This window comes from Eumetopias jubatus, unplaced genomic scaffold (assembly GCF_037043125.1).
Source record: "Eumetopias jubatus isolate StellerSeaLion01/CBP00866 unplaced genomic scaffold, mEumJub1_p1.0 scaffold_4, whole genome shotgun sequence".
Taxonomy (NCBI): Eukaryota; Metazoa; Chordata; class Mammalia; order Carnivora; family Otariidae; genus Eumetopias; species Eumetopias jubatus.
This window is the reverse complement of record NW_028274810.1, coordinates 24,914,709-24,928,976: the sequence shown is the minus strand read 5'-3', so window position 1 is coordinate 24,928,976 and position 14,268 is coordinate 24,914,709. Positions and strand designations below refer to the sequence as shown.

Sequence of the window (14,268 nt, the reverse complement as noted above, 5' to 3'; positions counted from 1 at the left end):
TTATACATAGCATTTAGATGAGAATGAAATCAGAAAAGATGCAATACTCTCCATTTTAAGTTTTTAGAATTTACAAATTGCTTTCACTTGCACTACCTAATTTAATAACAGCTATTATTAAATCAAAATTTTGGATGAGCAAATGTTTAGGTAACCCATCCACTTGCGATCTCACAATTAATATGCAGAAGGGACTGACTTAGAACTCAATTCTAAGTTTATATTCAAACTCACCCAAAAATAGTCTATATTTTACTGCGACTTTGTGAGGCATAAAGGTAGAAGAGAAAACCTTTTTAAACACATGTGCAAATACATTAAATGGCAGCTGAATAACTCAATAAAGAATTAATCTCAAAGTCCTGTTTTAAGCAAGCATTTAAAAGAAAACCACTAGAGGTCTTCTAGAATGGTGGCTTCGTGAAGACCTCTGCAGATCAATTCCCCAGCAAAACAAACATACTGAGAAAAATTAGTAAAAATAAGAACCCTTTAAAACCTCCAGAAATCATGCTAAAGTTAAACAGCAACTGAACAGTTATTCAAGAAAAATCTACTAAAACTTGGTAAGAATAGTGAAGGTCTGTGGCATTTGAAGGATGGCCTGCCCACCCCCAATCTGCCATGTTCCCAGCTCAGCATGACAGAAATTCCACCTCAGGGGAATGCTGCCAAGAACACAAGGGTCCATCTGCCCCTAGCTTCCAGTTGAGGTTGTGGTATTTCCCAGAGAAGGGCAGACTATTAGTATTTCTCACCCCCCACCCTTCCCACTCACACACACCCCCAACCTCTATGCAGCAACTAAACTCCACAAAGTGCAGCTGCGAAGTTAGGAGTTCCCTTGCTTCACCCAGCCCCCATTCACAGAACAGAGGCTCTATCTGAAGAACAGCATGCCAATTACCCAGGGGTCCTGATCACCTTCATCTCAACTTGCTCACTCTTTGGAGTTAATATACCAGGAGAAACAAACTGAGATCGAAAGCTACTGCCTATACTAGTGCTCTGCTCATAAAGCAGGAGTGTCCATCCAAAAGAAGCAGGCCACTAAACCACCCCTAGCTCTGTAGCTGTGGTTCAGAGATTATTCACAGAACAAGAGGCATGCCATAAGAACAGACAGCTCCCGGCAAAGGAACTGACTTTATTAGAATTAGTATGTGGGTAAGTTCAAGCCTATGGGTACTCTCAAAACAATAGTTTGATGGCAATTAAGAGGAGGGTGATAGCTTCATGAGAGCAATAAACTAAATCATAAGGCAGACTATTTACCAGAGAGAACCAGGGAAAGAAATAGTTAAGAACAGCTCCCCTATGGTCACACGAAACCTCAAAGACTCACTTCAAAAACAATCCCTGTAAGGGGCCCAAATTTAATTGGCTTACACTGTGGAGAAATTTATATCCCAGAGCACTGAAAAAAATAATAATAATAATAAAGAAATCAGCCAACAATCAGTGAAAACCAAGAGCTGGGTGTAATACCAACAGACCAACAGAAGTGGGCAGTTGAAAAACAACAACAGGCGAAAAGGCATATAGACCCTGATAAACCACTAGCATCCCAGAGTTATTGTGCACATGCCCAAGACATCACCCTATGCAATCAGAAAACGGAAACTCTCTCCAGAGAGGACAGGTGTCAGATTTTACATACACACACAAAACTTTATCTATAAGACACTCTACCCAACAACAGCAGAATGCACATTCTTCTCAGGTATATACAAAACGTTCTCTAGGACAGACCATATGCTAGGCCATAAAACAAGCCTCAGTAAATTTTTAAAACCATATAAAGTAGTTCTCCAACCATAATGGAATGGAATCAAGTATCAATAACAGAAAGAAATTTGGGAAATTCGCAAGCAACATAGATGAACATAGTAAACTATGCTGAGAAAAGCCAGTTATAAAATAACACATATTGTATGATTTCATTTATATAGAATGTCCAGAGTAAGTAAATATAAAGAAACAGAGCATAGACTGTGCTTGCCAGAGATGGAAGAATTAGGGGGAAATGGAGTGATTGCCAAAGGACACATGGTTTCCTTTTGGGGTGATGAAATTGATGGTGGGTGGGGATGGCAGCACAACTCTATGAATTCACAAACAGCTTTTGAATTCTATACTTTGTGTGAGTGAATTGTGTGGTAGGTAAATTATACCTTGATAAAGCTGTTATCAAATAAATAAATAATCACTAAATTCTACATTCAGCAGATTTCACTGTATACTATATTCACTCTAATAACCATCACTGGGACTTACTTTATTAGCCCAATATAAATGAAGATTATTTTTAGCAATCCCTATACCTGAGGGACATGAGATTTCTTCAAAATCCACCAATTTAAATGTCTAGGTTTTCTGGACAACAAACATCAAATAGAGCTATTAGTTTTAAATGGCTTATTCCTTATGATGAAATAATGACAAAACAACATAATAAGAGCCAACATTAGAAAATATAACCTCATTTTTATACAAAAAGTTGAAAACACTTTCTTATTATAAAATGAATGTGTTTTTTGTCATTATTCAACCTTGACCCATTACTAATCTCATACATCAATTCAAGCTGATGAATAAGAAGATGACATTTTTTAAAGGTAGATATTGTGACCAACATTTAAAGGAAAAAAAAAAAAAACCTGGGTAACAGGCAAGATGGTTCCATTTATTTTAGCTTTTACTTCACAATCCATATTGTGATAAATGATTATGTTTATCTATGTCAGCATAGTAATGTAATTTTGGGGAATAAACATTCTGAATGCAATTTATTGGCTGCTTATCACAGTAACTTTTCTTTCACATAGCATAAGTAGAAAGTATAACATAACATGAAATATTGGGTTAACCTTTTACAAAAAAGGCAGTGAGTTGAATTCAATGGATCTTGGGTAAAAATAAATTGGATTGTGGAGAATGGTTACCAGGAATTTGACTTAATATCCCAAGTGAAAAGTGATATAACATAAAAATTCAAAATATAAGTGGATGAGGGCTGTTAAAAACAATTTTCCAAAGCAAGACATTTTAAAACTAAAAGTCAATATCATCAATAACTAAATAGCTGGCAGAATAATATAGGAGAGTTCTAAATTGCATTCTTCCTAAGAAATGACCAAAGCCAGATCCTAACAGGGTCACAGGGTCCCCTCTCCCAATAAATTTAGAACTTTAAGAGGCCTGTTAACCCTTTCAGATATAAAGCATGTTTCCGATAGAGGGGATTTTCTCCCCTACAAAGAATTTGGCCTTTGGCTTTCCCAATCATTTTCAGTAACACAATAAATGTACTGGTGATTCTAGAAGCAAAACAAACAAAAACAAAAACCAGAATTTGAGAAATTTTCCCTATACTATTTAGTTTAAGAAATGATAGAATATAATCCAGACACAGATTTACATGTGAGATCAAATCAGGGTTATGTGTTGTCACTGTGTTGTCTATCAACACTATTCTGGGAAGTGTTGGGAAGAATGCCACAACATACAAACTAAAATTCAGCATCTGAGGAGAGTCTTTCTTTCCTCCCACAGAGGGCACAAAGAGGAGCCCATATTGACTACAATTGCAGGCCCTCACTTCACAAATAAAAGCATTAAGAATTAGCCTAAAAATATTGGAACTGCAGTATTATTTGAGAGCCTGAATTCCAATTGCAGGAAACCACTTGGCCAAAATGTCCTCTTTCTAAAAATGTGGCTTTGTTTTATATCACAATATCAGTTATCTAAACATAATGCATCATTAAGCTTCCCTCACCCTTTGCATTTTAAATTATAAACAAATGTTTCCTCTTCAATCCTGGCCATTACTATAATTCTGAGCCATTAACATGTTACACACATACTGACATTTTAGATTTAGAGGCTGAACTTGGTAAATTAGATTTTATCTTATTTAGATTGTTTAAATTTTGTCTTTAATGGCTTTTTCTGAGTCTTCTATAAGTTGTCTCCTATTTCCCATTCCATCAGATAAAAATTTAAAAAATAAAAAATAAAAGTCATGTTTTTCTCATCTTTTTCATAACCGGACATAAGCATCTTCATTGCAATAAAACATTTTATTGTGCTGCCATTTTTTTTCAATAAATATTCTTAACTAAAAGGAAAACAGAATTATCTATTGATTGATGCTTTTGTTCAGGATTTGTTCCTTCATCCAGGCAACAATCTAACAAATGCTGATCAATGAGTATCTGAACTTTTCATTACTTACTCACTTAAAAGTCTCTTGCTTACAAGCCCTGATCTCAACCAATTATCCCACCCTTTACAATGTCCATCATTAGACAAAGTGTAGTGTGAGTTTAAGTAAGTATCTTTAGGAATTTACAAAGGCACCTCTGATTCTTGGATAAGCCCAGAACTAATAATAATTCACTCTCCTACTGGTTTGCAAGCAGAAGTAGAGAGAATGCAGCTTCATTTTGCATCCTATACACACACTCAAGATATAGATTAGTCTGAAGTCTGAAAACCTTGGAAATCCACACTAATCAGTCCTGGTCAGGGACTCTCAGATTTTCTTAATTATTATTTTTATTTTTTAATGCACTTCTATTCTTTGGCCAACCTCTAGATTTTTTTTTTTAAGATTTTATTTGTTTATTTGACAGAGAGACAGGAGAGAGGGAATACAAGCAGGGGGAGTGGGAGAGGAAGAAGCAGGCTTCCCGTTGAGCAGGGAGCCTGATGCGGGGCCCAATCCCAGGACCCTGGGGTCATGACCTGAGCCGAAGGCAGACACTTAACGGCTGAACCACCCAGGCACCCCATAGATTCCTTTTCCTTTAGGTTGGACTACCTTCCAAGTAACTTTCTTTTTTCTTTTCTTTTTTTTGTTCCCCATTTTACTAGCTCTACACAAAGGCCAATTTTCCCTTTATGCACAATGTCTAAGTCACTGCGGTTAATAAATAATCAATGAAGAAAGGAGTTTATGACAGTTCTAAATCTTACAACTTTCATTTTATTAAGTATTCACTAAGCAATATGCATAATGTCTGAACTTAAATTTGGGCTTAAGTCTTAGCTCTACTATTTTTGCTGGTTATTTAAACTCTCAATCCCTCTACTTCAACAATAAAATGGTGATTAGGAATGTACCTTCCTCAGAGGGTTGTTTTGAGGATTAAATAAGATGATATATAGGGGGATGGGGTAACTGGGTGATGGGTTGTTCTGAGGATTAAATAAGATAATACATAGGGGGATGGGGTAACTGGGAGATGGGCACTACGGAGGGCACTGGGTGTTATATGCAATTAATGAATCATTGAACACTACACCAAAAACTAATGATGTACTATATGTTGGCTAATTGAATTTAAATAATAAATAAGTATGCAAATAAATAAATATAAATAAATAAGTTGATACATAAAACTGTCTAGAAGGTGCGTGCTGTGAGTGCTTAATACCTGTTTTCAGTTAGTATGTGACAGAACTAGATTTTAGGCTCTATTCACCCAATGTATATTCATATTCTTATACTATCAGTTTTGAATATATACAAGGGAATCATGAAGATGAAGGCAACAGGTGAAAAGTTAACCATAAATGAAATAGTAAGAAAAAACAGAGCTATATCCAGGTGAAACCAAATCATTGGTCCTGAACTTATCTGTGCCCTAAGCCTATAATTTCAAAAGGAGACTGCCTAAAAATGCAATATGCTCTTCACAAATTAAATGGCAGTGTGGAAGGGTCATGAAATTCAAATATAGATTTTTAAAATCCACTACATATAAATAGAAATGCAGATATCATTTTATAATACATACAACAGTATATAATTCATGGACCTTTGGTCTCAACATGTTTAGGTGAATTCACACTACAATTCCTTCCAGAGAATGGTCAGACCAAAAGTGATGGATTTATAAAACATCAAAAAACTCATCAACTGGAAATGAATGAGTGAATGAGCCCCTTCAGAATGCCAGTCCTTTTACCTGGGGAATCTGATTCATTTCTACTGAACAAATAGTTAACACAAATAAAACAGTTTATGCATCTTAAAACATCCCATTCATCATGTCACTCTTTTACTCAACAAGGGAAGGTCAGCCACATAAAGTTGTCTACTTTTCAAGGCCAGTATGTGACTCTCCTTTGCTTATAAAATACACACCATACACCAGGCACCTCAGTGTTCTCTAACTGTAATAAATGTCTTTTTATTGTCTTTCAGGAAATATTGAGAACTCAAACACAGGAACAATTACTTATACATCTGATATTAACCTTACAATTTCTAATACAAAACAGAGCATGCCAAAAGTGGTGACTGATTCTGACTTAGACACTGTATTAGTCCGCTTGGGCTGCTATAAAAGAATCTCACAGAGGGGCGCCTGGGTGGCTCAGATAGTTAAGCGTCAGACTCTTGATTTTGGCTCAGGTCATTTTCTCAGTGTCGTGAGATGGAGCTCTTCACTGGGCATGGAGCCTGCCTAAGATTAAGATTCTCTCTCTTTCTCTCCCTCTCCTTCTACCCCTCCTCCCAACCCCCCCCCCCACCCTGCTGGTGTGTGCACTATCTCTCTAAAAAAAAAAAAAAAAAAAAAAAATCTCATAGACTGAATAACTTGAACAACAGACATTTCTTTTTCACAGTTCTGTAGGCTGGGAGTTCCAAGAAGATGTTGACCTATCCAGTTACTAGTGAGAGACCACTTCTTGGTTTGCAGAGAGTCACTCTCTTTGTCCACACAGGGCACAGAGAGACAGAGAGCTCTCTTGGGTCTCTTCTCATAAAGGCACTAATCCCAGCATGAGTGCCTCACTCTCATGGCCCCATCTAACCTAATTACATCCCAAAGGCCCAATCTCCAAATAATATGGATTGAATGTTAGGGTTTCAACACACAAAATTTTTCTCTTAAGATTTTATTTATTTATTTATTTGGCAGAGAGAGTGAGTTAGAGATAGTACAAGCAGGGGGAGCAGCAAAGGGAGAGAGAGAAGCAGGCTCCCCATTGAGCAGGGAGCTCCATTCAGGGCTCCACCCCAAGACCCTGCAATCATCACCTGAGCCAAAGGCAGACGCTTAATGAATTGAGCCACCCAGGCACCTCAAAACACAAAATTTAAGGGAGACACAGACATTTAGTCCATAATCATCATGGAAAAATTTCTACTTTCTGTGGATCTGTGCAAATGCTGTAAATACTGGGCATTAACTTACAAGATAACTTTATCTTAAGATTACAAACAGTACCACATTGAGTTTATACCTTTATTTTATTAAGAAGACAGGCAAAATGGGTGAAGGAGAGTGGGAGACACAAGCTCCCAGTTATGAACAATTAAGTCATGGGGATGAAAGGTACTACATAGGGAATACAGTCAATGGTATTGCAATAGAGTTGTATGGTGAAAGATGGGAGCTACACTTGTGGTGAGCATAGTGTAACATACAGACTTGTAGAATCACTATGTTGTAGACCTGAAATTAATGTAATATCATATGTCAACTATATTTCAATCAAAAAAAAAAGGGAGAAACTTCAAAATAAAAGAAAAGCAGTATTGGGCGCCTGGGTGGCTCAGTCAGTTAAGCCACTGCCTTCAGCTCAGGTCATGATCCTGGAGTCCCAGGATCCCGCATCGGGCTCCCTGCTTGGCGGGGAGTCTGCTTCTCCCTCTGACCCTCCCCCCTCTCATGTTCTCTCTCTCTATCTCATTCTCTCTCTCAAATAAATAAATAAATCTTTAAAAAAAAAGAAAAGCAGTATTATATGGCATTACTTAAATTTTAAAAATAAAATAAAACAGTATTAAAGAAATTAACAATAGCCATGATGTATCCTCCTTTATTCTTTAAGTCATATGAGTAGCAAAGCATTAATAACTTAGATACTAATTTATATACTCCATATATTTTCATTACAAAAATTGAAAATCAAGTATCATGTGCAAACACCAAGTGATATCAAAAATAGAAAAAAAAAGATAAGAACCTGTACTACAGCTATTTTCTTTAAACATTTCACTTCAGTAATTATAAACTAATACAATGTTATGAAATATCCATGCATTATATATTTAAATGAAAATCAATATTTGGAAAAGGCATAACTATAAAATCCATGCTAAAATAGCATCTTATGTTGGCAAGAACTGAAAATATATATATGAATCTATATACAGAAATCCAAGATAATTTATGAAGGGAGAAAACTGATAAGGATTATTACATTACCATAAAAAATTTACAAGTTCACTGGGTAATTATGAAAGTTCATATTCTAGAATTTATGGTTTTTTCATTCAGGAATATTTTATCCTAAAACTTGCTTTACAGAAATTGTCTCAAAGTAAAATCAGCCTTAGAGAGTCTTTTTAATTAATATGAAAACTACTATGATTTACCTTTAATCCATTAACTTCTGTGGATAAGAAAACACTGGTTTTCAAAAGATCCATGTTTGTAAGACCAAGGGTCCTTTTAGTTCAAGAGACGTTAAGTGTATACCAGCATACCAAAGATAAAGCAATAGTGATCAGCAAATAGAAAAGCTGGAAAACAAAACTTAAGAATAAGGAAGTAGGATCTTGCCTAATTGAGTTTTCATTTTTTAAAAAAATTAGCTAAATTGAGCAAGCACCATTATTTTAAGGTTCACAAAAATGTAATAAATCAAGGATTGACCAGTTGCCCTTTATATGGGTAAGAGCAAAAAGGAAACATATATGCATTAGCAAGTGATTTATACCAGAAATAAGAACTAAAATGATTTTTTTAATGATCTATGAATTTTTGGGATTTATTAGTATGAAGGATTATCATAAGATACTTTCTCTTTTGAGTAGGATAGGGTGGAACAAAGAGTATATGGTGAGTTAGGAAGCTGGACTATAATCTAGAAAATGAAACACGTTAAAACACTTGTGTTATTATGCTAAAAGTCTTAGTTTAATTCTCAACTCTCCATGCCTTCTGCACAGTATTCAATATTGTTAATTCACTCCTCTATCCAGAAACTCATCTGCTTTGGTCCCTGACATCATGACATTAAGAGTACTCTTTCTATTCACTGTTTTTACTTTTGTAATTTCCATTTCCCCCCTTGACCACAATGAAAGGTTCCTGGACCTCTACTATATGCCTTCTACTAATGACTACTTTTCTACATCTGAGCTTTATATCTATATTCTAAACCCTGAGATCTCTGCCTTGATCTACAGTCATCCACTTCACTGGATGCCAAATAACCCACTTACATGTTCTATCATTATCTCAATTTCTTAACGCCAAAAACAATGCATTGTCTACCCCCTCAACTTTTTAACTCCATTTGACTCCTGTCAATATCACCACTTCTCTAGTAAAATGGCCTTTATACTGTGTCAATCTATAACTACTACTTCTTTTGTTCCTTAAACCCACATAATGGCAGTCAATGTTAGTCACATCTGGCCTGTCTTTTGTATTTTCTATTTCTCCAACCTACTGCAGATCCTTATGCAGAATGCTTGGGTTATAATATAATAGTACTCTACTAAATAAACTATTCACCTCAAGTCTGTGCTTTCATCTCTTTCTTATATGACAGCCTCCATACACATATATAAATGTATGTGTGCATGTGCACATACACGCACACACACACACAAAGCTTAAATGGCTCCCCACCACATACACAACACCAATAAAAACTATCACCTAACTATTCAGTCTCATACCCACTTACCTCTCTAACACACCTCTACCTCACCTATGTGTATGGTTTTTGTTGTTGTTGTTATTGTTTTGTAAGTAGGCTCCACACCCAACGTGGAGCCCAACACAGGGCTTGAACTCACGATCCTGAGATCAAGACCTGAGCTGAGATCAAGATTCGGGTGCTTAACCTACTGAGCCACCCAAGTGCCCCTCACCTATGTGTTGTTTATTGAGTCTATGTATACTCTTATACCCGTATCTCTGCTCACATCACTCTGTATATAGGATACACCCACTTTATGTTTAGTTTAGATGCTAACTTTTCTTTAAGTACTAAGAACTATTTCCTCTAAAATTAATGAAGCGCTGTCCTTCCCCCATTTAGACTGTATCCATGAATTTCCATAGACACTAATGTCACTGTCATTCATTTGATACATAAGGATATGATATTAAGTATTCATTAATATATATATGTTCTCTCCCATCAAAATGGTCACTAAAACCCTCAAAAGCAAGAATATATTTTATACAGCCCCCATCATCAAAACCAAGCAAACTTCACTAGTGAAAATTTGCAAAAAAAAAAATGTTAATGGAAAAATTTTCTTAGCAAAATAATAATACCAAAAAGCAGCAAGAAACTTCCACTGGAGAACAGAAGGATTTTAATGCTGCCAAGTCAAATAGAACTCTGTTTTCTTCTTTGTGTTCAATCTATTGCAGTGGACAAACAGAACACCATTCAGTACTTATCAGCAGTTACACAAATTTTAAGCTATATAATCATTAACTTCTCCAAAACGGGAAGTCAGTGTTTTCCTCACTTTCACTGAAAAGTTTAATCATGCACCTCACTTGCTGAAGCGGCAGTGAAACACTTTGAACTGAACCTTGAAATGTGTGGTAATATAAAGTCAGCAACAAGTTCTGACAAGAAAACAAATGAATTACTTGTCGTTACCAGCTCTTCAAATGTTCTCAGGACAAAATTTGGGGTTTTATTATACAACACAGACCCCTCCAACATGAGAAAGACATGGTCCCTACAACAAAGAAGCTGCAGGACACTGGAGGTAGCAGACAGGACAAAATAAAAATAAAGTGGTTTGAGTATGTTCGTAGAGTACTGCAAGGTGCTGTGAACTCAGAAGGTGAGTCTAGGAAAGGCTAAATTTAAAGGATTTATTTTTTTAAATGTATATGCAATAATCTTTAAAATAAAAAGGAGATCCTTTAAGAAATCTCCATTAGGAGAAAATATGATGTTATTTGCAACAATAAAAAGCTGGAAAATACCTAGCAGAAAGAGAAAAGTTAATTACAGTCTGTCTACGGTAGAGTATCCCTATACCTAGAGTCTGCATAGAGCTTAATATATGGACCTACTAAAAATCATGCTTATGGGAATTTTTAATGATATGTAGAAATACTGTCGGTATAATGGAAAATTTTTAAAAGGAGTAGAAATCAAATCTGTATCTGAAAAGAGATCAGTTCTATTAGACATAACTTTGTATATTAGATAATATTTTTAAAATAATGTAAAATTCATGTATGTAATTACTACTGAAGCCACTTATGTTCTCTTAATTAATAAGTGATATCTTGTATCCTTAATTAATGCCCTTTGAGTGCCCACAGAGAATGGTCTCCATTTAAAAAGTGGTAGTATTAGGTAGTGGAAAATATGCAGTGTGAAGTCAGATCAAGATATTTCAAATCTTTAACAAACATGAACTAGCAATTCCAACTTAAGGGTATCAATATCTCACTTTAAATAACTTAAATTTAAACCTAAAGCAAGCTATAAAGAAATGATGCCTCTTCTAATCTGCATTTATAATTAAATACTACCTGACCTAAACTGGTTTCCTTCCAAGGATGAATAAAATTAACTCTTTGCATCTACTCTGGGTCTTCTGGATTTAGTATAATTTGAATTGGAATGGACTTAAAATATTAACATTTGATTGCCCATCCTAATTCAGAAATCCTATTCCAAACATTCATTAAACTGTATCAATCAAATTTATCAAAGAAATATGACAAAGGTTTAGTCTCTTTAATATATATATATAAGGCTTACATAAATTAACAAGAAAACAAAAAATGCTAATAAAGAGGAAAAGGGCATAAACATTTCACAGAGGAACACATGCGTATTTCCAATCTAAGAGAGACAAAAAGAAATGTTTAGCTACTCATTGGGCCTTCATTGCAAGTAAGTCTCTGCTTCTATCGCTTACTGGAAATGCTCTTGCCAAGTCTCTGATGATGACCACACTGCCCAATACTTCTCTTTGTGCTCATGCTGTTAATACATTTTACTTTTTTTTCATATTTACCGCCTTTTTTTCAAGTAATTTTTTTTAATTAGAGAGAGAGAAAGATGGAGGGGCAGAGGGAGAGGAAGAGAGAAAATCCCAAGCAGGCTCCACACCCAGAGCAGAGCCCAAAGTGGGGCTCAATCTCATAATGGTAAGATCATGACCTGAGCTGAAATCAAGAGTTGGATGCTTAACTGACTGAGCCACCCAGGCGTCCCTCAAGTGATTTTTATAATAGCTTTACTGAGACATAATTCACCACATAATATACCCATTTAAAGTGTATAATTCAATGGCTTTTAGTATATTTGGAGTTGTGCCATCATCATCATAATACATCTTAGAGCATTTCATCAAGGCCCCCCAAAATTCATACCCATTAGCAGTCACTTCCCACTCTCCCAAACTCCCAGCTTCAGGCAACCATTAATCTACTTTCTGACTATACAGATTTGTCTATTCCCTTTTCCCAGGTTTATTGAGGTATAACTGATAAATAAAAATTATATATATTTCAATTATACAATACAGTATTACCAACTATAGTCACCATGTTGTACATAGTCACCGTGTATAACTGAAACTTTATATTCTTTAACCGTCATCTCTCCATTTCCTCCACCTCCAACCCCTGTAAACCACCATCCTACTCTCTGCTTCCATGAGTTCAGCTTCATTGGATTCTACGTATAAGTGATATCATTCAGTTATCTGTCTTTCTCTGCTTGGCTTATTTCTCTTAGCAGAATGTCCTCCAGATTCATCCATCTTGTCTGAGATGATATAGCATTTCCTTCTTTTTTATGGCTAAATAATATTCCTGTGTGTGTGTGTGTGTGTGTGTGTGTGTGTGTGTGTGTGTGTGTGTGCCTTTCTTTATCCATTCATCCATTGATAAGACTCGAGTTATTTCTATATCTTGGCTATTATAAATAGTGCTGTAATGAACATAGGTGTGCACATATCTTTTCAGATACTGATTTCTATCCTTTAGAAATATACCTAGAACTGGGATTTCTGGGTCATTTGGTAGTTTCATTTTTAATTTTTTAGGAACCTCCATACACTTTCATGATGGCTGTACCAATTTATGTTCCCATCAACAGTGTGCAAAGGTTCCCTTTTCTCCACATGTTCACCATTTGTTCTCTTCTGCCTTTTTGATAATAGCTATCCTAACAGGAGTTAGGATATGAAGTGATAGCTCATTGTGGTTTTGATTTGCATCTCACTGATTAGAGATGTTGAGCACATTTTCATATACCCGCTGGCCATCTGTATGTCTTCTTTTGAGAAATGTCTATTTGGGTACTTTTCCCATTATATAATTGGGTTGTTTTCCTGCTATGGATATGCCTATTCCAGATTGTCATATAAACAGAATAACACAAAATGTGGTCTTTCATACTTATTTTTTTCATTTAGCACAATGTTTCAAGGTTTATCCATGTTGCATTTTACTTTTATATGCTATTAACATGCTAAATGTATTCATTACTTAAATACTCAATTACTTTCTAATGAGATTTAAATAATAAGTAAAAATCATACATTTACCCATGTAGTTACCATTTTTGTAGTTTTGTATTCTTGGTGTAAATCTATACTTCCACCTGGTATCATCTTTCTTCTATCTGAAGAACACGGCTTCCTTTAACATTTCTTATAGTGCAGGTCTGCTGTTGATAACTTCTTTATAATTCTGAAAGTCTTTTTTCACCTTTTTTTGTTTTGTTTTGTTTTGTTTTGAGAGAGCATGTGTGAGCAGGTGAGAAGGAGTAGAGGGAGATGGAGAGAATCTTAAGCAGACTCTGTACGGAACACCAAGCCCCACAGAGGGCTTGATCTCAGCACCCTGAGATCATGACCTGAGTGGAAATCAAGAGTCGGGCAGTTAACCGACGGAGACACCCAGGTACCCCCATCTTTGTTTTTGAACATTAATTTCACTGGTATAGAATTCTAGGTTGAGAGTTTTTTTGTTTTGTTTTGTTTTGTTTCTTTCTAGTACTTCAAATACGTTACTCTGTTGTCTTTTCACTTGCATTGTTTCCAAGAAGAAATTTGTTTTTGCCTTATTTTTGTTCATACCTAGTGTGCCTTTTTTTTCCCTCTTGTTTTGAAGATTTTCACTTTACCACTGGCTTTGAGCTATTTGATTATGATGTGCCTTGGTGTAGTTTTCTTCATGTTTCTTCTGCTTGGACTTCATTGGTCTTCTTGAACGTAAAATGGATTTATTT

The 14,268-nt window shown here is 35.6% G+C and overlaps 1 protein-coding gene across 2 annotated transcripts in view; it reads right to left on the bottom strand.

Moving 5' to 3' along the window:
• Positions 1–14,268, bottom strand: part of DPYD (dihydropyrimidine dehydrogenase) — a 794,533-nt gene that overhangs the window by 754,861 nt on the left and 25,404 nt on the right. The window contains exon 1 of one of the 2 annotated variants that reach the window (XM_028101938.2): positions 8,402–8,511. The exons of the other annotated variant lie outside the window; for it this stretch is intronic. Coding sequence (XP_027957739.2) covers positions 8,402–8,455 — 54 coding nt within the window. The 5' untranslated portion in view covers positions 8,456–8,511. Of the gene's footprint in view, positions 1–8,401; positions 8,512–14,268 lie in introns of those variants that run through there. 2 annotated transcript variants of the gene reach the window in all.